Below are 21,926 nucleotides of genomic sequence, written 5' to 3'. Positions count from 1 at the left end.
TGGGAACATGTGGCAAAAGAGAGGAGAGGCTGCCACCCCCTTGGAGAGGGCAGGAAAAGGCAGAAGCCTAGGTAGGGGGAAGTGGGCCAGGGAGGGTGTTTGCCCCCAGCCTAGCCCACTCACTCTGTGAACTGGGCTTCTGCAAGGCTGGGTGCTGGAGGGTGGTGAGCTGCCCCTGCGAATGGCACAAAGGCTGCCGCGTTTGCAAAACAAGATGCATTTTATGCCAGTCAGTGATTTGTAAAGACAATCCTTGTATGAGTCAAGACTTCGTCGGTCTAGGAGCTGCACTGTATCTTTGTACAGGGGTACCTCTGGTTGCGAACGGATCCGTTCCGAAGGCCCGTTCACAACCTGAAAGGAACGCAACCCGCTTCTGCACGCGGGTTGCGATTTGCCGCTTCTGTGCATGCGCATGATGTCATTTTGCGCATCTGTGCATGCATGAGCGGCAAAACCCGGAAGTAACCCTTTCTGGTACTTCCGGGTTGCTGCAGGATGCAACCTGAAAATGCTCAACCTGAAGCAAACGTAACATGAGGTATGACTGTACTTCTTTTAATAATGAGATTTTTATTAAGAACAGGAAATCATGCAAATAATGGAGACTGGTCACCAGATACAATATGTTTGTGCTTTTCTCCTTCTAGGCTGTGGTGATTCATGGTTCTTTCTTTCTTTCTTTCTTTCTTTCTTTCTTTCTTTCTTTCTTTCTTTCTTTCTGTTATATGGTATAATCTCAGAGTTGGGAGACCCACTCCCCTGCAACTCAGGAAAGTTTGCGGACTTAACATATAGAATAAGAGAACAAGAACATACGTTTAAAGAAGATTGGGAAATGTTTATTAAATATATGGGGGAAATTGTGTACACTTGATGGCAGCATTAAGATAAATTCAACGATGTAAATTTGATGGATGTAATAACTGAATACCGAATGGTTTAGTTTATGTAAAATATGCAGGAATTTATGATATGCAAAAGGAACCATGGAAAGAGAAGGGAAGTCACTGATATTTCAAGGATGTTTAAATGAGTATTCTAAATTGTAAAACAGAAAAAAATTAATAAAAATTATATATATATAAAAGGAAAGTTTGCACTCTTCCAACTCCTTTAAGCAGTCACTAATGACATTAAAAATAAAATCAAAACTCAATTCAAGGACGAAAGGCGCTAGACCTCCAACTACCGTAACTGAAGAAGAGAAGCGCATTAGAAACATCGCGCGCCCAGATTCTTTCAAAACTCACGGCAGCTCCGAATTCCCGCCGGCCTATTGGCCCCTCCTGGCACCCTCCTCTCTTCTGATTGGCTCGGGCGCTGAACGTCACGACGCTGCTCTACCCCGATCCACGGGCTTCAAGTGCCTTCCCCTCCCACCATCCGAGCTGGGACCGCCGCTCCCAGGATGCCTTGCGGATCGACTCTAGAGGGGGCGGAGCTTACCGTCGCTCCTCCTCTTCCCTCTCCGGCCGCCCAGGCGAGAGACGCGAGGCTGCTTCCTCCGCGCGGACTCCACTCCCCAGCATGCCTCGCGCGGGGTCAGGGAAGCGCTTCCGGCTGGAGGAGACCGTCGGCTGTAAACATCCCGGTAGGCAGAGCGAGGAGGGGGCATTTTGTAGGAAAATGGGCTTCTGCTGTTGCTGCTGCTGCTGTTCTGTACGGCATTTGTGGCCCACCTTTCCTCCAAGGGCCTCAAGTAGGACAGCCAAACGCCTCGCCCTCCCCGGTTTATCCGCACCACAACAACCCTGCGAGGTGGGCCAGGCTGAGAGGGGGAAGGGGCTGCCAGTGGGCCAGTTTCCCCTTCCTCCGAGGCTCCTATCTCCTTTCTCCATGAGCCTGGGCAGCCCCTGAGTTGTTGGTTCTTCGGTGGTGGTGGTGGTGAAGAGGAAGGTGGAAGAGGGCCAAGAGCGGCATTCCTACTTGCGTGCAAGCAGGAGGGCCGGGGATCCCTCAGCTGGGAAGGGAGGCTTCTCGTTGCTTAACTGAGAGATCCCCGCCCCCTCCTGCTTGCACTCCAGCCCTGGTAGGCAGCGAAGCGTCCCTTCGGAGCTGAGAGATCCCCGCCCCTACTCCTGCTTACACACAAGTAGGAGCTGAGAGCTAGTGTGGTGTGGTGGTTAAGAGCGGTGGACTCGTAATCTGGGGAACCGGGTTCGCATCTCCGCTCCTCCACATGCAGCTGCTGGGTGACCTTGGGCCAGTCACACTTCTCTGAAGTCTCTCAGCCCCACTCACCTCACAGAGTGTTTGTTGTGGGGGAGGAAGGGAAAGGAGAATGTTAGCCGCTTGGAGACTCCTTACGGCAGTGATAAAGCGGGATATCAAATCCAGACTCTTTCTTCTTCTTCTGTGAGAGCTTCAAGGACTGGACTGGGGTGGGGGGCGACTGTAGGGTTGCCGCCTTTGTTCTGGCAAAATACAGGACAGGGTAACGTGGAGGCAATTATATTTACATATACAGTCATACCTTGGGTTGAATGTGCTTCGAGATGAGCGTGTTCGATTTGCGCTCCGCGGCAACCTGGAAGTAACGGAGTGCGTTACTTCCGGGTTTTGCCGCTTGCGCATGAGCAGACGCTCAAAATGATGTCATGCGCAGAAGTGCCAAAATGTGACATGCGGACACGGGTTACGTTTGCTTCTAGATGTGAACGGGCCTCCGGAATGGATCCCGTTCACATCTAGAGGTACCACTGTACATAAAAGGTAAAGGGACCCCTGACAGTTAAGTCCAGTCGTGAATGACACAGAGAACAATGTTGGAAGTCTGGAAGTACAGAGGTGAGGTCTTTATTCCAGGCATTTCCCCAATAATCCCATCACATGAACATCCAGGCTTTTAGCTGAAGGATAGGAAAAGAAGCATTAATGCATTAAAGTAAATTAATGTTATTAACTTGCAACATTTATATACAGTGCTACCTCGGGTTACATACACTTCAGGTTACAGACTCTATACTGTTTAGGTAGTTCTACCCCTATAATTCTCAAAAGGAAAGCTTCCGGTTATTTTACAAATGTTATTTTAAACATCTTTTTCAATACATTGTATATCATTTCCCAGTAAGCTTTAAGCTTACTACAAGATAAATATGCTTTTTCTCTTTGCATTTCCAACACTTACTTGATTTTGATTTATACATTATTGACAATTTACCCAGTGTTAGATAACATCTATGTAACATTTTCATGTAGTTTTCTTTTAAACCATAGCTTGCTGTAAATTCCATACATTCTATTGCAGCCTAACAGTATGGCTCCTCTGGAATTTGCCACACTCAAATACACACACACATACACATGAATTTGTAATCTGTCTGTGCTTGGCTATCCGGAGCTGAAATACATGACATTTCACACACCCATTCAAACTCATGTATTTGGAAAGGATCCCTAACTTGGCAGAGAGAGAGAGAAGATCTGAAATAGAGGACAAAACAGGACATAGCATTAAAATGAAATTGAAATAGTTGACAGTCCTGTATTATACAAGACAAGTGGCAATCCTAAGCGACTAGAGCCCTGGTCTCTCCTAGGTCATAATAAGACATGCTCCCAGGTTACATTTTAATAGAAAAAATAAATATGCGGGTTCCTTAGGGAAGAGCCGTAGCCCAATGCTAGAGCATATGCTTTGTATGCCGATGGTCACAGATTTAATCCCTAGCAACTTCAGTAGGGCTGAGAGGGACCCCTGCCTGAAACACTAATTTCTGAACACCCCTAACTGTAGCTAGTAGTGAGGCATAGAATAATAGAACTTTAGATTGATAGGAACCCTGAGGGTCATCTAGTCCAACCCCCTACAATGAAGGAATCTCAATTAAAGCATAAAGGACCATCTAACCCCTTCTTAGAAACCTCCAAGGAAGGAAAGCCAACCACCTTCTGAGATGGTCCATTTCACAGTCAAACAGCTCTTACCCTCAGACAGTTCTTCCTGAACTTCCTTATTGTTAGAAAGTTCTTCTTGATGCTTAGTTGGAATCTCCTTTCTTGTAACTCTGTAGGGTTTCAGTCCTACCCTACAGAGCAGGAGAGAATAAGCATGCTCTTCCATGTGACAGCCCCAACTCCCTCAACTGTTCCCCAGAAGGCTTGGTTTCCAGATCCTTGACCATCTCGGTTACCTTCCTTTGCACCCATTCCAGTTGACTCATGTGAAGCTTGTGGTCTCCTAAGACCCCTCGATCCACTTGACATGTATTACTGGCAAGCCAAGTGTCCCCCACCTGATACTTGTGCAGTTGGTTCTTCCTGCCTAAGTGCCGAACCTGACATTTGTCCCTACTTAAATTCATTTTGTTAGTTTGGGCCCAGTTCTCCAAACTATTAAGGTCATTCTGTTCTCTGTGGCATTAGCTACCCCTCCCAGTTTGGTGTCATCTGCAAATTAGATAAGCATCCCTCAATTCCTTCATCCACGTTGTTTATAAAGATGTTGAACAACAACGGGCCCAAGGCAGAACTCTGCAATAACCCATTTGTCCCTTTTTTCCAGGAGCCCTTTGTGAGCACACATTGGGTTCCGTCAACCAACCAACTACAAATCCACCTAAAAGTAACCTCATCCAGCCCACATTTTATCAGATTCTTCGCAAAAATATCATGGGGGACTTTGCTAAAAGACTTACTGAAATCAAGATACACAACGTCCACAGTATTCCCATGATCCACCAATCTTGTAACTATCCAAAAAAAAGCAGTGAGATTTTTCTGGCATGACTTGTTTTTGAGAAACCCATGCTAGGTCTTAGTAATTACAGCATCCTTTTCTAAATCTCATAGACCAAGTTGGGCACTACTTTCCTTTTGGGTGAAGACAGAGGCAAAGTAGTTGTTGAGCAGTTCTGCCTTCTCTCCGTCCCCCAATAGCATTTCTCTGTCTTCTTCACAGAGAGGACTACATCCTTCTTTTTCTTCCTCTTGCTTTGAAAGTAGCCAGAGAAACCTTTTAAAAAATTATTTTTAACTTCTCTTGCAAGCCTGAGCTTATTCTGAACCCCTGTCTGACCTCCCTGCAGCTGGGTGTGCTGTGATGTCTGCAGCTGCTGTCCTTGCTACTTTGGCCTAGAATTGGTGTCCAAGGTGAGGGCATGGAATCACTTTTGCAGCTCAGGTGATACAGTTTGCACCCAACCAGTGCTAAGGGCAGTTGGGAGGGAGGTTACACCACGGTTAGTGGTGCCCTTCGGGGGAGACATTCCTTATGTAGAAGGGCTGTAGCGTAGTGGCAGAGGACCTGCTTTGCATGTAGAAAGTCCCAAGGTCAACCCCTCCTGGCATCTCCAAATAGGCAAACCCCTGCCTGAAACCCTGGGGAGCTGCTGCCAGGCAGTGTAGGCAGTACTGAGCTCAATGAGCCCATGGTCTGACTCAGTAAAAGGCAGCTCCCTGTGTTCCTTTTACAGATTCCTCTTGGAGCTCAGATTGGGGCCTCACCGGACCAAGTCCTCCCAGAGAATCGGACGCCATGGCTCTCTCTGAGTGTTACATCGCAGTCAAGCTGGCAGATCAGCCGCTGGCTCCCAAGTCCATTTTGCGCCTGCCAGAAACGGAGCTGGGCGAGTGGCCCTTGGGGGGCTGCAGCATCTCCTACCTGAAGCAGCTCATCACAGGGAAGCTGCAGGAATCTGTCCCCGACCCGGAACTCATTGGTGAGCTGCTGTTCTTAACTTCCTGCCATATCATCATCACCATCATCAGAACTCAAGGTCATGAAATGCCCTGGCCACACCTGCACCACACATTTAAAGCTGTGTCATGGCTTCCCCCAAAGAATCCTGGGAAATGTAGAGACCTGCACCCCATTCCTTTCACAGAGCTACAGTTCCTGGAGTTCCAGGGAAGAAGAATCCAGGTCTCTCAGAGACAAGGCTAACCGCTCTGTTTCATCCAGGTGTAGCTATTGTTGAACGCCAGCTCCCACCATCCCTGACCACTGGTCATGATTGTTGTTGCTGATGGGCGTTGGACTCCAACAACAAGGCCAAATCCATGGTGTTACTAGAAAGCACTTACCAACTAGGGACCAGTGTGCCCATGAGATCTCCTTGCCCTGCATGTGCCCGTTCAACAGCTTTGATTGGTGGGATTCACCCCATTACAGGCACCACATAAGACCCACTCCACATTTGTAAGAACTCGATCCTTTAGTGTGGCAGCACCTAAACTCTGGAACTCCCTGCCTATTGATCTCAAGCAGGCACCTTCACTGTATTCCTTTTGGTGTCTGCTAAAATGTTCTTGTAAATTGTAAATAAGATAAATAATTGTAAACATAAGATCTTGATCTTATGTTTTACCTTTTTGCAAAGCACTTTCAGGGTTTTTTCTTTTTACAATCAACCAGTGTATTAATTTTTATAAAACAAACAATCAGACATCTGGAGGGGGGCACCATGTTGTCCAGTTCTGGTTCAGAAAATGATGCTGGTACCTCCCTGGCCCACAAGCCCAGCTTTTTCACGTGTGCCATGCTGCACTGCCTGCCTGCCTTTCAGATCTGATCTACTGTGGACGGAAGCTGCGGGATGACCAGACACTTGAATTCTATGGCATCCAGTCCGGCTCCACAGTCCACGTCCTCCGAAAGTCCTGGCCAGAGCCAGAACAGAAGCCAGGTAAGCCGGGATGGGACCAACCACTTTGGGAACCACTGGTCCGGTCGGTGCATGAAGGCCAAGATGTCCCTGCATCGTCAAGTCCCTGCTCTGTGTCCCCTTCTGGCACCTCAGACAGTGGAATTACAGAATATGCTTGACCCTTGTCTCATGGATGCCTGCTCCTGCTGTCGCCTTTTGCTGACTGATTCCACCGAGTGTCTGATCTCTTGCTCTGCCCTTCTTCCCCCCAGAGCCAGTGGACAAAGCTGCCGCAGTCCGGGAGTTCCGGGTCCTGCACACCGCTCTGCACAGCAGTCCTGTCTTCAGGGATTCGGTGAGCATGGCTGATGCTGCCCCTCCTGGATCCACTGCACCCCTTTCGCAGGGAAGTGGGAAGCGTCGATACGTTGCAGCTGCTGTTCTCAAAGGCAGCTTGTGGCTTTCTCTGTCAGCCTTGCTGATTTCTCTGTGTCCCCCACGCAGGTCTTCAAGATGCTGGGGAACAAGGAGTCGCTCGATCAGATCATTGTTGCTACCCCTGGCCTCAGCAGCGACCCAGTCGCTTTGGGTAGGTAGGCTTGGTGTGTAGGCAAAGACACTGCCATTCTGCGTTTATCTCAGGCTGTCATACCTGAGCTGGCAAAAGTTTGACACTTAGGATTTAACTGTGTGAGGTCGACCCGTCTTGTCTTCTTCAAACCCCTCCTACCACCTACTGCAGGTACCAGAAGCATTGCAATCAGACCTGCCTTCCTTCTGTCTGGATACTGCCTTCAATTCCCCTTATCATCCAGTTTTCTGACCACCATCCCAAACCAGGTTGTCAGCCAGCATGTTATGCCCACTGAGCACGCTGAGTCCACATTGGGCTGGCTTTTTATAGGGTTCTCCCCGCCAAAATGTGCTTAATGCGTACCTTGGGGTTCCTCTGAGTCTTCTTGGACTTCCCCCTTGTTCAAGAGTGGTGCCAATTTGGTAGGTGATGGCAAAGTAAGTGACAGGGCTCTCCCTCTGTAGACTGGAAATAGAGGGGGTGGTGATTAGACGGAACCCTTGAATACAGGTTCAGGGAGAGGGCCGGGACCAGTAGGGTACACCAAATATTAGAGGGGTGGGCAGGGGAAGGACTAAACCACGTGAAAAATGAACATAATATTTTAGCTGCAGTTCATTCATTTTCAGCTTTGTGCCATTGAGCTCCTTGCTTTCATATACAGTGGTACCTCAGGTTACAGACACTTCAGGTCACGCGTTTTCAGGTTGTGCACCGTGCCGAACCCGGAAGTACCGGAACGGGTTACTTCCGGGTTTCGGTGCAGAAGTGATAAATCGTGCTTTGCGCATGCGCAGAAGCGCCAAATTGCGACCTGCGCATGCACAGACACAACGCTGTAGGTTGCGAACGTGCCTCCCACATGGATCACGTTCGCAACCCAAGGTTCCACTGTATCAGTTTCTAACACTGCTCACATATTCCTGTGCACCACCCTGAGATCTTCTGAAGTATATACGGTAAGTTTTCTTCTGAAGTATATAAATTCTGCAGTATGTAAATTTAATAATAATAATATTTATTGGTGGATAGGATGTTACTGATTTTTCTTGTTGATTACAATAATTTCTTTGTCTGACAGGTGTCTTGCAGGATAAAGATCTTTTCTCTGTCTTTGCTGACCCGAATATGTTGGACACGTAAGTTTTTGTTTAAGCATCATAGACCTGAGTCCTGGTGTCCTCCTGAGTCACTCCAGAGAGAGATTTTCACAGACAAAACAGATTTCCTGTCAAACTTCCAAACTTTTGGCCCTTCCCCTGAAAAAAAAGTCAAGATTTTTGTGGTGCTGGTTTTTTTTATTTTTTTGCACCTGGCACCTATTTCCCTATGTGAAGGCATCTCAACCAGTTCTGAGTTACTGAACCATTTAAAAAAAGTTTTGTTACTGAATTGGCAAAACTGATGAACTTAGACTGGAACTGAAGACAAACCTTGCAAAGTTTTAGGAAGAACGTTAGAATTTTTTTAATATCACAAGCTGTTGGGCAGTGGAAAAGGCTACTACGGAAGAAGGCAACTTCATTTTGTTAGATTTTTTTGTTAAGTCTGGATGGCCTACCTATCAGGGCTCTTGTAGGAGATGGTTTCTGCCATTGGTGGGGCTGGGGTAGATGTCCTTGGGGGGGGGGTCCTGTGGCTGTTGGGCCTCCCCCAGCTTACTTGTTCTTGCCACTCTTTCTAGGCTCATCCCATCCCACCCTGCCTTGGTGAATGCCATTATCTTGGTTCTCCACTCCGTGGCCAGCAGCACCCCCTTGCCTACGGGAGAGACCTCCTCACGCAGCATGCCTTCCAGCTCCTACCGGGACATGCCAGGTGAAGGAGGTGCTCCCACTTGGGGCACAGATCTCTGAGGGGCTGAGAGGCAATTGTAGTGCATTTCTGATGTTTTGTAATTCTAAAATGGGGAGTTCGCACATCAGAATTTGTATTGAATGGTACCTGAGTCCTTCCCTCTGGTCTCTTTCCTTGGGCAGGTGGCTTCCTGTTTGAAGGTCTCTCTGATGATGAAGACGATTTCCATCAGGTAATGTTGAAAAGACCTGAGAGTTGCGTTGGGTGTCCCTGTGAAGGACATGAGGCCAAAGGACCATCCAGTCCTGCCTCCTGTTCTGTTAGAATTTCTGCTCCATGGTTGCAGTCATGGGATTTATGTCTATCACATGACGGTGCATGTTTTGACTCCACAGAGTGGGAAGTGACGGAGGCCGGATGTTTGTGTTACTGTGTTCCGTAAAGTGGGACTGTTTTCCTTTGTTCTTTTTTTACTGTCTGATGCTAGAGAGAGAGGGAGCCATGTTGCAGTGCTCTGTGTGTGTTTATATGTAAATAAAGTAGATTAGCCAAAATGCTGAGTTGCTGAGGTCTGTCACGCATGAGCTGCGAAGACTCTGCGGATCCCTAAGTGTGCCGGTGTCTCTTGACATCGGTTGCTATGATGTTCGGGCTGAAGAAAGCTTTTGAAGCTCCTGAACGATCGACCAGGAGAGAGGGAACATGCCAGTCGGGCATGTGTCTCTGCCAGGGTCCTCCTCTAGTGTAGGCTGAGCTCCTGACTTGTGGGAAACCACGGGGTCAACCAGATGCCTCTTCTGACAAGCCCATCCGCAGGAAAGCAGGGCGACTTTACTTAACCCAATTGTGGTGGCCATCAACTGACACTTGGAAGCATACGACCTCTGTTACCAGAGTTCACCACACAGTTGCCCTGGCAAATAGCCTGTGCTGGTTCCGGGGGGGGGGGGTTACCGTGAGGCGTGGTCAAAGTCCGGTCCTGGGCCAAGGGTCTGGAGACTGTCCACCAAGGGGGAAGCGGGGTCCAAAGCAAGAAGCCGGGTGTGATCGGGAACTCCGGAAAAACAGGTCTGGGTGCTAGCAGAAACAGGTTTCCAACGTCGTTGCTCCCACAACCTGGAACTGGGCTGACTGGCCTTTATCTCCTCTGAGGCCAGGGGCGGTCCCGGCCCACAGGTGACCCGCCTCTCCTGGCCTTAAGGTGAGCACTCCTCCTGAGAGAACCCAGTTCCCTCCGCCTCTCTGCCCTGAGCCTCTGCAGCTCAGGAGAGGCTGGAGGGTTACTGGACCGAGAGGCGACCTCACCTTCCCCTGACAGGGCTGGGAGAGGCGCACCTGCAGGCAATGGGTCCTCAATCACCTCCGGAGCCAGAGTGGATACATCTGGTGTCAGATTCAAGGCCCTGCCCCGGCTCAGCCGGCCCTGGAGGTGGGGACTCCTGTGTAGGCTGGGACTCCTCAGATTCAGCTTCTGAATCAGATTCCCAGGCCATCACATAGCCATTGGTAGCTTTATTCCCCATGAATGTGTCTAAATTGTTCAAAAAGCTGCTCATGTTAGCAGCAATGCTTACCTCTTACAGCAAATTCAGTAGTTTCACTCTGCTTGGAGGGCTTCCTAGTGTTTCGTTTCTTTTTAAATTGCTCACAATTCGGTTTCATTGGATGGTCCTGAGTTACAGGATTGTGAGAGAGGGAGAAAAGCTTTCTGCACTGTGCCTAATGTTATGCCTTGATCATGTCCCCTCATTCAAAAAGTTGAAATATGTCATCTGTTAATGGATATGCAGCAAGACGACACATTGCCTTAAAAATACGTTGGGGTTGAATTTGATATGACTTGTAAGCTTTGGGAGAGAGCTGTCGGTTTTTTATATTTTGGAGTGCCTTTTAAATATTAAGTGCTACTTAGATTTTTCAGCACTGAATGGGAATCTCTCAGAGCAAAAACATACGCCTCTGACTCTCAAGTTCTTGAGCTGCCTTGTTCAAAACACAGCCTATACCACCGAATACCAGGTGCTTGGGGTAAAAACAGCTGTCTTGGTGGGCTTCCCAGGGGCTTCAGGTCTGATCCAGAATGGCCTTTCTTATGCTGGGCAGTTGGCAGGATCTCTGTATCGACTGGATTTGCAAAGATGCAACTGAATTGCACTCAGAAATAGCAAGAGTCTAGAAGCTGATTCCTCCTGTTGTTTGCATTGTGAGAGAAGCGAAGTAGGAGCAGAACGAATGTTAGAATAGCCCTGCAGAATCAGGCCAATGGCTCACCCAGTCAAGCATGCTGTCCTCACTGTGGCCCACCAGATGTCTCTGCAGGAAGCTCACAAGCAGGATCCGAGCACAAGAGCCTCTCCCCTTCCAGCAACTGGTATTCAGAACCATTTACGGCTCCCAACAGTGGAGGCAGAATGCGGCCGTCCTGGCTCGGAGCCACTGATAGCCCTCTCCGCCATGAATTTCTCTTAAGTGCGCTGAGTGCTTGCTGGCTTATTCTGATGTGCGAATGCAGCCAGTCTATGAAGTCATCCAAAGATTATCCAGAACTCTTCAGTATTTCCTTTCTAGAGAGGAAGCAGGTGTCTCTGTGTCAGGCAGAGACTCCTCTAGTGGGGATTCTGAATGTTCCCAGCTGGTTCAGAAATAGAACCACTTTTTAAAAAACGGAACCCAGAGGCCCCGCTCCTGGTCTCTGCTCACTTGGGTTGGAGAGTCAGCTGTGCAGTTGAAACGAACCTTTTTGTGCAAGCAGTAAGCAGCAGCATTTCCTCTTTGCTCTTGCAGAGCACAAGGACCACACCTTCCAGCAGCACCTCTGGGTCCCGCCCGGCGTCCCTTGGCTACACTGGGGCTGCCGGCCCCCGGCCCATCACCCAGAGCGAATTGGCGACGGCCCTGGCTCTGGCCAGTACCCCTGAGAGCAGCTCCCACACTCCGACCCCTGGGACCCAGGTAAAAGGGAAGCATGGGGTGTGGCTGCATGCTGCTGGACACCTTCCAGAGGCATTCCTGGGGGTTGGACTAGATGACCTTGGGAGGGCCTCCCAACTCTAGGATTCTGTGGTATTAAAAAGACCTGGGGTGCAGGCCCGTTTCCTGTCCATGCTGTATACACACATGTGCTTCTATGCCAAGGGTGAGGGGTTTATTCTCCAGCTGAGGGCCACATTCCCCTCATCGGCAACTTGCTGGAGGCCAGGGGTGGGAGGGGCCTGGCACAAGAAGCCCTGGGGTTTGGGCCCTGTGGGCCACCTCCTTACAGTTCCCTCTGGGACACAAAGCACTGCCTTAGTGGTACAGGAACTTCGGAGGGGAATATTCTGCTCCCCCTGCAACAGGGATGAGGCAGCTGTGGCCCTCCAGCTTCCATTCACCCTGACCATTGACTTTGCTGGCCCTGGTTGCTGGGCTGGGAGTCCAATATCACCTGTAGAGCCACAGGTTTCTCCACCCCTGCGGTAAAGAGACCTATAATGGGAAATCCTCCATTCCCTTCTATGCACCAAAAGCACCTTCTTCCTCTTCCTTTCCCAGGGGCATTCTTCAGGCACGTCTCCGATGTCCTCCAGCGTCCAGTCAGGAACGCCCATCACCAATGACCTCTTCAGCCAGGCCTTGCAGCACGCCTTGCAGGCTTCCGGGCAGCCAAACCTTCAGGTCCGTAACCTTCAGGCGCACCTGCGCACCCCAGTGGCGCAGTCGGCTTGGCCGATGCCTTCCTTGCTTTTGTGGCCTGCAGCGCACTGCACCCACAAGCCACTTTTACAAGGAGGGCTCCTTTGGGAGAAAGAGTGGGGTGGAAATGTAATTACTAAATAAATCAACCTGGTATCATGACATCCTCTTTAACCACCCTACGCAAGATGGGTTAGGCTCAGGGCTAGCAACTTGCCCAGTTTCTTTATCTCTCCCCTACTCTGTCTCCCCTGCTTGAAGCTAATTCAAGTGAGCATTTAGTTTCATGACAACCTAGCAGGGCCAGGGAAGCCAAGCCTGAGGCTGCCTGAGGTGATTGCAGGCAGACCTGGATTTCCCCTGGAGATTTCCTGTGAGTTAAGCCTAGTGTTTTGCAGCCTCCATGTGCCCCCTCCTTCTCCCTGAGCAGCTTTATGAGGTGGGTCAGGCAGACGATTATCTTGATTGATTGTTCAAGGTTCCAGGGCAGGTGATAGCATTAAACACAACATTTAAAACAATTTAAAACAACTTGCAACCATAAAATTAAGGTGGGTCCTAAAAACATAAGGTAAAGGTAAAGGTACCCCTGCCCGTACGGGCCAGTCTTGACAGACTCTGGGGTTGTGCGCCCATCTCACTCAAGAGGCCAGGGGCCAGCGCTGTCCGGAGACACTTCCGGGTCACGTGGCCAGCGTGACATCGCTGCTCTGGCGAGCCAGAGCCACACACGGAAACGCCGTTTACCTTCCCGCTGGTAAGCGGTCCCTATTTATCTACTTGCACCCGGAGGTGCTTTCGAACTGCTAGGTTGGCAGGCGCTGGGACCGAGCAGCGGGAGCGCACCCCGCTGCAGGGATTCGAACCGCCGACCTTTCGATCGGCAAGCCCTAGGCGCTGAGGCTTTAACCCACAGCGCCACCTGCGTGTAAAAACATACACCTTGAGTATTCAAAGCCAGGGATACAGCTGTGTCTTCACAATCCACCAGAAGCTGTGCAATAAAGGCACAGCTTTGAAGAAAATCGTTCCACAGCTTGGGCCACCACAGAGAAGGCCCTCTCCCCTTGTCCCCCATCCCTGCAGGCAGAGGAACTGCCAAGAGGGCCTCCTCTGCTGATTTCTGCACCCACCCAAAAGTGCCTGTCAGGAAGGAGGTGGCCTCAGGTATTTGGGGCCTGAGTCATTTCAAACATTCACCTTGAATTGGGCCTGGGAATGAACTGGAAACCACTGCCTTGCCCAAGAGCACCGTGCCAACTTCTGCAGCCCTGGCTCTGGTTCTCTCCCACTGCCCCTCCAAATCCAGCCATCCCACTTGACTGTGTTGGGCCTTGGGCTAACTCTGCTCCTTCCCTCTCTTCCGCCTACAGAGCCAGTGGCAGCTGCAGCTGCAGCAGTTGCGGGACATGGGCATCCACGACGACGAGCTGAGCCTCCGAGCCCTCCAGGCCACTGGGGGGGATATCCAGGCCGCTCTGGAGCTCATATTTGCTGGAGGAGCCCCCTAATGTCTCTGCATGCTTACCTGCATGCCTCTGACGGAGAGGCCTTGGACCCTGGGAGGTTATTCTATTGCGCTTGATCCCTGCACCCACTGAGCCCGTCTTTGGGCACCCAGCACCCACCATTGCCCTGTTCTCCATCCATGCTGCACTGGGCCAGCCCACAATCTCCCCCACCCTCCACTTTTCCTTGTCTGAAGAAAAGCCTTTTTAAGGCAGAGGGGCTGATGGACAGCAACAAGGCAGAAGCTCTGACTTTGGGATGGATTGTGATGAACCAGCAGCTGCTTCCAGGGCTGGGTGAAAAGACTCTGCACCCCAGACAGCTGGGTGCCCATGTGCCCCTGTGGGAAGAAGATCGGGCACTGAAGGGATCCTCCATCGTTCTGAATAACTTGCATGCTTTTTCCTCCTGTGTTCATGACTCTTGTCTAATTTGTATGACTCTCAGGCACCTTAATTAAAGCTGCCCTTCTCCCAACAGGCTGTGCTTCTGTTGTCCATTAAGGTTTTGAGCCTCTGGTGCTCAGCTGAGAGCCGCCTAGTGCTCTCATGAAACAAGGGTGGGCATCCAGCAAAGCTGAATGTTGGAAGATTTAGAGCAGCTTAAAAATGGGAGTTTTTCATGGAGTGCACAGTTAAGGCATGGATCTGGCTCTCCCAAGAGACAGGGCTGGCCACCTGACAGCTTTAGAAGAGGATTGGACAAATTCATGAAGGAGAGGGGGATCGATGGCTACTAGCCCCCATGGCTATGCTGTGCCTCCACGGTCAGAGGCAGCAATGCTTCTGAATGCTAGTTGCTGGGAACCACAGGAGGGGAGAGGGTTTCTCTTGTGCTTGGATCCTGTTTGCAAGCTTCCCACAGGCGCCTGGTTGTCCACTGTGAGAACAGGAGGTTGGGCCAGATGGGCCATTGGCCTCATCCAGCAGGACCTTCTGGTGTTCTTATGGGAGGACAGAAGGCAGATCAGGATTAAGGCAGGGACTGTAGCTGAGTGCAGAGTGCCTGCTTCATGCATGCAAAAGGACCGAGTTTCAATTATGGCATCTCCAGCTCCTGGGTTATTTGAAAAGATCAGGTAGCAGGTGAATGGGAAAGATCTCTGCCTGAGCTGTAGGTTTAAATATGCAGGTGATTCCAGTGGACATATTCTGGTGGTGCATGGAGTAACAGACTATCCTCTGTTAAAAAATAAATTCAATACATGAATAGACCCATTAAGAAAATATATAATTACCTGTGCTAAATATGCATTGGGGATGCGGGTGGCACTGTGGGTTGAACCACAGAGCCTAGGGCTTGCTGATCAGAAGGTCGGCGGTTCGAATCCCCGCGACGGTGTGAGCTCCCGTTGCTCGGTCCCTGCTCCTGCCAACCTAGCAGTTTGAAAGCATGCAGTGCAAGTAGATAAATAGGTACCGCTCCGGTGGGAAGGTAAACGGCATTTCCGTGCGCTGCTCTGGTTTGCCAGAAGTGGCTTAGTCATTCTGGCCACATGACCCAGAAGCTGTACGCCAGCTCCCTCAGCCAATAAAGCGAGATGAGCGCTGCAACCCCAGAGTCGGTCATGGCTGGACCTAATGGTCAGGGGTACCTTTACCTTTTTCCTTTAAATATGCATTACCCTGAATATTTAATAAAATTATCAACATTTATTTAATTAGACCCAATGGTACGATGCTCAGTTCATCAAAATGCACACACCAGCAACATCATTATCTGTAAATTCTGAAAATGCACAAAGGGTTTCAGTTCTAGTTTGGCAATGTGTTGATCAACAGTAAATGGTGTGGCTACATATTACGTCAACCTTGAAAGCACTGAATCTTCAAAAATACTCTCAACTTTTTTCTTAACCTCTTAGTCAACATGTCCTCCAGATGTTGCTGCCCCCCAACTCTCGTCATTCCAGACAACTGCCCATGTTGCTGTAATCCAAAAAACCATTTAGCTGTAATTCCTGCATTTGCAACTCTGCGATTCTGTGAACCTCTAGCGGCCCACAGTTTCCCCATCCTTGGCTGTCATGAAGTTTAGAGGCAGCAGGCGGTGCTCTTCGCACGGAGGGTGTGCAGCGCTCCAGGGAAGTCCCAGCTGGCTGCCAGGATGAGCTGGGAAGGAATAGCATTTAGAGGAGGACTGAATAGAAATCCGTGGGCAGGTCTCAGAGAGGGAGGCGATCTCCCCCTTTCCTGCAGCCCTGCCACCTGGGGATCCAGCGTTGGCATCATCTGAGGAAACTAGGAATGCGTAGGGAGTTGTGTCATTAAACCCTGTAACCTGTTTTGAAAGGGAGTCACATTCTGTGTTTCTGGCTGCCTCTGTATAATGAAAGATACAGGACTTCCCTGGGGTGCTGGAAAGGGAAAAGGGAGGAAGATCATCTGCTTTGTCTGCAAAAGGTCCTCAGCATCTCCAGGAGTCTCTTCTGCTGCCTGTCCTGACTTTTTCCACATTCACCTTCCTTCCATTGTGTCGTTGGGGTTTTCCAAACACAAGAGCTGTAGTTTGGTCCTTAAAACATGAATCCTTTGAGGTGTAGGAACCTTTTGTTTCACGTGCCCTGGGTAGCTGCTGGACAGAGCTTCAAGGTAGGTCCCTATGACGCCCTTGTTTGTTCCAGAGGTTGGGAAAACCAAGACCACCCAAAGAAGCCATCTGGTCCTTTTGTTGGATTGTTATAAAATAAAAATAAAAATAATAAAAAGAAGCCATCAAGTGGATGATCTGAAACTCCCAATTCCCAAGCGCCATTTTGGCATTCTGTTCCACTACAAAAGCAAAAACGCAAGGCAATGAACATGTACAGTGGTACCTCGGGTTACATACGCTTCAGGTTACAGACTCCGCTAACCCAGAAATAGTACCTCGGGTTAAGAACTTTGCTTCAGGAGCGGGAGGCCCCATTAGCTAAAGTGGTGCTTCAGGTTAAGAACAGTTTCAGGTTAAGAATGGACCTCCGGAACAAATTAAGTACTTAACCCGAGGCACCACTGTATCATTATTATGATAAACCATTTTTGGGTGGAAGTAAAAGGCACCCATTGTTACCTAAATAACCATACGCTTGAAGGAAGAAAGGGGTGGGACCCAAATATTGTTACACTTCTCCCTATTAGAAGCCTCAGTGGGGGCTGACTTTTAGTAAATTGGCTGTGTACAGCACATGTCTTCCCTCAAAAGACTCCTGGGAACTGTAGTTTGTTAAGGGTGTCAGGAATTGTAGCTCTTTGAAGATGCTCCATTCCACACCTTGTTATTCATTTCTCTGGAAATTCTCTCTCACTTATCAGCATTCTTCTTGTCACTGTGGAATGTTGCTGTGATAAAGCAATAAGGAGGATTTCGGAAACGGAGTGCAAAGCAAACCACTCGCAAGGCACGGGGTGGAAACTTTAATCTGAGACAATCTTCAGGCTGGAGTTGTGGAAAGAACTCTGTGTGGAACAAGCAAGACTTAGCGAGCACTTCTGCTTTTGGGAGGTGCTGTAGCTACAGGATAGAGGAGGAGCTTTTAGACTCTGAACTTGGTGGTTCCACAATTATTATTTGTGCATTACATTTATATATCAGCCCCCCAGCACATTTAAAAGGCCATAGATTGTTTAACTGCCCAAGGCCTGGGTGAAGAGGCACCTAAAGAAACGCAATGAGAACACCAGAGGAGCCTCCCTGGGGAGAGCATTCCACCACCAGGGAGCCACCTTAGAAAAGGTCCGTTCTTGTGTTGCCACCCTCTGGACCTCTCTTGGAGGAGGCACACGAAGAACGGCTGCAGAGGATGATCTCAGGGTCAGGGTCCAGGAGAGCTCACATGGAGAGAGGCATGTTTAAAGCTTTATAGGCCATTTCTACATCACCTTTACAAGAGGAGAGTTATTTCCCTCAACTTTAAGATTCGGTAAACCATCTCTCCAGAGTTGGGGGGCCGTCCTGCTCTTTCTGGAGTTCTGGAGCCAGTGTGGTGTAGTGGTTAAGAGTACTCGTAATCTGGTGAACCATGTTTGCATCTCTGCTCCTCCACATGCAGCTGCTGGGTGACCTTGGGCCAGTCACACTTCTCTGAAGTCTCTCAGCCCCACTCACCTCACAGAGTGTTTGTTGTGGGGAGGAAGGGAAAAGGAGAATGATAGCCGCTTTGAGACTCCTTTGGGTAGTGATAAAGCGGGATATCAAATCCAAACTCTTTTTCTTCTCTTCTTCTCCACAACTTCCTGCCCCAATAGCACAACCATCATCCTTCTGATGCTGTTTTTCTTGACCTTCATAGTCTGTAAGCTGCTTTGATCAGCTGGTAGAAAACACGCCCTCCAAAAGTCCTGATTTTCCAGGTATGGTCCCGGAATTACAGAAGGTGTCCCAGTTTCTGATCTGATCTCAGAATGTCCCACTTTTCCTTTTTCCTCCCCTCCACATCTCGGAGAACAATGAAAAGTATTGTGTGTGTAGAGGTGAAAAAATGGGCTTCTGTTTCTACAAGAAAAAGAATGCATACCCTCCTACATTTCTCCGATGAAAATTGGGATACCCCATTCCATAATGATAATTTTACCATTTATACCCCACACATCTTACTGGGTTGCCCCAGCCACTCTGGGCGGCTTCCAACATATATAAAAAACATAATAAAACATTAAACAATTTTTTAAAACTTCCCTATACAAAATTGCTTTCAGATGGCTCAGAGGTTGGGTAGCTCCATGCCCTCCAACATTTATCAAATGAAAATAGGAATTTCCTAAGGAAAAGCAGGACATTCCGGGATCAAATCAGAAACCGAGATGGCTTCTCTAAATCAGGGACATCTCTGGAAAATAGGGACACTTGGAGGGTCTGAAAATACCTGCACCAAATGAAGGAAATGAAGCTGGCTTTCGAAGCCCTTCCTATAGTTTGGAAGAAAAAGGTCATCAATCCGCTTTAAATTATTAAATTGAAATGCTTCTGTAGCCAGCCATTTTTTGGGAAGTGTTAATGGAGAAATCTGAGGGCTCTCTTGGACAAAAAACAAGGACACCAGCCAGGAATACCAGATCAAAACAGCAGCCAATAGGTTCGGTCTTTATTGAAGACTGTCGCGACAGGACTCCCACCTGCCACAAGGTGGAACAAGATGGAAGCCCCAAACAAAAGAGAACCCAAACTTTTATTAGCTGCTTTTATTAGCTGCTTTTATTAGCGCGGGTGGCGCTGTGGGTGAAAGCCTCAGCGCCTAGGGCTTGCCGATCGAAAGGTCGGCGGTTCGAATCCCCGCGGCGGAGTGCGCTCCCGTTGCTCGGTCCCAGCGCCTGCCAACCTAGCAGTTCGAAAGCACCCCCGGGTGCAAGTAGATAAATAGGGACCGCTTACTAGCGGGAAGGTAAACGGCGTTTCCGTGTGCAGCTCTGGCTCGCCAGAGCAGCGATGTCATGCTGGCCACGTGACCCGGAAGTGTCTCCGGACAGCGCTGGCCCCCGGCCTCTTAAGTGAGATGGGCGCACAACCCCAGAGTCTGTCAAGACTGGCCCATACGGGCAGGGTTACCTTTACCTTTACCTAATCTCCATGTTACACCCCCCCAAACTACATCACTCATGTATCACGGTTACATCATGAAGGGAGGTCTGGTGGCAGTAATCTGAGCATCCTGGACCCTGCCCCATGGTTCTCCTTGCCCTCCACCAAACACCCATCAAGTGTAACAAAAAAGATATTTACATTTCCCTGTTTCCCAGCCAAGTTAATCACACCCTTTTGTCTTCATCTGGGTTTGTTATTTCTGGAATGGCTACCTGTCTGGCACTCAGGTATCAGGATGCCAGGGATTATTACCCACGCAGAGGGGCTGCTGAGTAGCTGAGCTCAAATGTCTATATGAGTTTCTGAAGTTTTCCCAGTGAGCCAGTACATAGATACATTTATCAGTGAATTCTTACATTTGGTATCCTGCAGCAAGGGCCCTTTGAATAGATAGGAAGAAACTGTGATGAAGTGTTTTGTGGGGACAAATAACAAAAGTCACAGAAGTGATTGTGCTGGTTTTGGTAGTGGGCTGCATGTGCATGATATCTGCTGGAGGGGCAACCCCCCCCCAAACCTATACATAAATTCCTGCAACAGTTGCATGGGGAATGTTTATTCCTTTATTGTAAATGGAGCCTGACACTGTCTACTCAGAAGTAAGTCCCACTGTATTGAATGAAGCTGACTCCCAGGTAAGCCTTACACTGCAGTCATGAGGAGGAGGAGGAGAAAGAGAAGGAGGATTTGCCAAATGCAGCCACATGCTCAACACATTTTTGGCCCTGAGCTTTTCTGGAGAAAGTCAGCAAGTTCCTAAATGTCTAGTAAGGCCATGAAGACAAACCATGAAGCAGGAGAGTGTGTTACGTGCACTATAACTCGCTCTACGTGGGGCTGCCCTTGAGACTGACCCAGAAATTCCAGCGGGTGCAGAATGCCACAGTGAGACTCCTTACGGGGTCCTCGCTGTGGGATCACATTCACCCGGTGCTATACCAGCTGCACTGGCTCCCGGTGGAGTACAGGATCAGGTTTAAGGTGCTGGTTTTAACCTTTAAAGCCCTATACAGCCTAGGACCCTCGTACCCACGGGACCGCCTCTCCTGGTATGTCCCACAGAGGAACTTACGGTCTTCAAACAAAAACATCTTGGAGGTCCCGGGCCACAGGGAGGTTAGGCTGGCCTCAACCAGAGCCAGGGCTTTCTCAGCTGTGGCCCCGATCTGATGGAATGCTCTGTCACAAGAGACTAGGGCCCTGTGGGACTTGACATCTTTCCGCAGGGCCTGCAAGACAGAACTGTTCCACCAGGCCTTTGGCCAAGGCACAGTCTGACTCCCTACTTTGGTAATCCTCATAGAACTCTAGCCCAATGGTTGCCATTAATTTGATTCTGAATTGATTTTAATGGAATGATTTTAGAATGTTGTATTATTTTATTGTTGTTAGCTGCCCTGAGCCCAGCTTCGGCTGGGGAGGGCGGGATATTAATAATAATAATAATAATAATAATAATAATAATAATAATAATAAGGCATAGTTTTAGGTGTAGAGGCAAGAGGGGGAGCTGTTTATTTGTCCTGGTTTTGCAAAGGAGTCTCCTCACTGGCAACGCATAATGAAGTAATTTTCTCGGTCTCCGACCAGTGGAACTGCAAGTGGTGATAATAATTTCTATGATGTAGTTAACTGGAAACAGAATACAGTGCATGACGTTTTGTTTTAATAGGAACCCTTAGTAGTTTCCTTTCTGGAGCTTACAATGACTTCACCACAGATCCATAAATTTTTAAAGCAGCTTAAAATTCTTAGGAAAATATGGGAAACTGCTGTGGGTGTGTATAATTACAATGTTTTTAAAGGGAAAGGTGGGGAACTGGTGGCCCCCCCAAAGTTGAGAGCCGACAGGAGTGACTTGTGCCTGAGGAAACCCAGGCCAGCTCTGTAAACCTGCTTTGAAAGCTAGGGCTCAAAATGGAACAAGAAAGGTGAACCTATACGTTATTTGCAGTAATATATTCAATTTTAGCTCACTTCCTCCTAATTTATGCACATTCATAAACATTGGTTGGAGAGCTGCATTGCAAAATTTGGATAAATGAACATTTTCGATCAGAGCTGTGGGTTGGTTTGCATATTGTTTTTAAAAGAGCAGCTTTGATAGATTTGCCTTTACCTGGGCCGGGGACTGAAACAAATTTCTCCTGCTTCCCTAGACAAAATGTTCCAGATATTCCACTCTAAGTGCCTCTTTTTATCTCATTGAATGCAATTAG

The 21,926-nt window shown here is 48.9% G+C and overlaps 1 protein-coding gene across 2 annotated transcripts; it reads left to right on the top strand.

The window, feature by feature from the left end:
* Window positions 1-1,454: 1,454 nt before the first annotated feature.
* Window positions 1,455-14,625, top strand: UBL7 (ubiquitin like 7). 2 transcript variants are annotated; one of them, XM_081925712.1, is made up of 11 exons: window positions 1,455-1,594; window positions 5,421-5,666; window positions 6,513-6,632; window positions 6,866-6,948; window positions 7,098-7,182; window positions 8,249-8,306; window positions 8,852-8,985; window positions 9,147-9,196; window positions 11,749-11,916; window positions 12,499-12,621; window positions 14,013-14,625. In XM_081925712.1, the coding sequence occupies exons 1-11, from the start codon at window positions 1,531-1,533 to the stop codon at window positions 14,148-14,150; spliced, it is 1,269 nt and encodes a 422-aa protein (XP_081781838.1). In that variant the 5' UTR covers window positions 1,455-1,530; the 3' UTR covers window positions 14,151-14,625. The 2 variants fall into 2 exon arrangements, with proteins under 2 accessions (XP_081781838.1, XP_081781839.1); XM_081925713.1 differs by lacking the exon at window positions 1,455-1,594 and adding an exon at window positions 1,655-1,761.
* Window positions 14,626-21,926: the final 7,301 nt, after the last annotated feature.

The sequence above is a fragment of the Podarcis melisellensis genome (assembly GCF_964234715.1).
Source record: "Podarcis melisellensis genome assembly, chromosome: 9".
Taxonomy (NCBI): domain Eukaryota; kingdom Metazoa; phylum Chordata; class Lepidosauria; order Squamata; family Lacertidae; genus Podarcis; species Podarcis melisellensis.
This window is presented reverse-complemented; position numbering and strand designations above follow the sequence as displayed.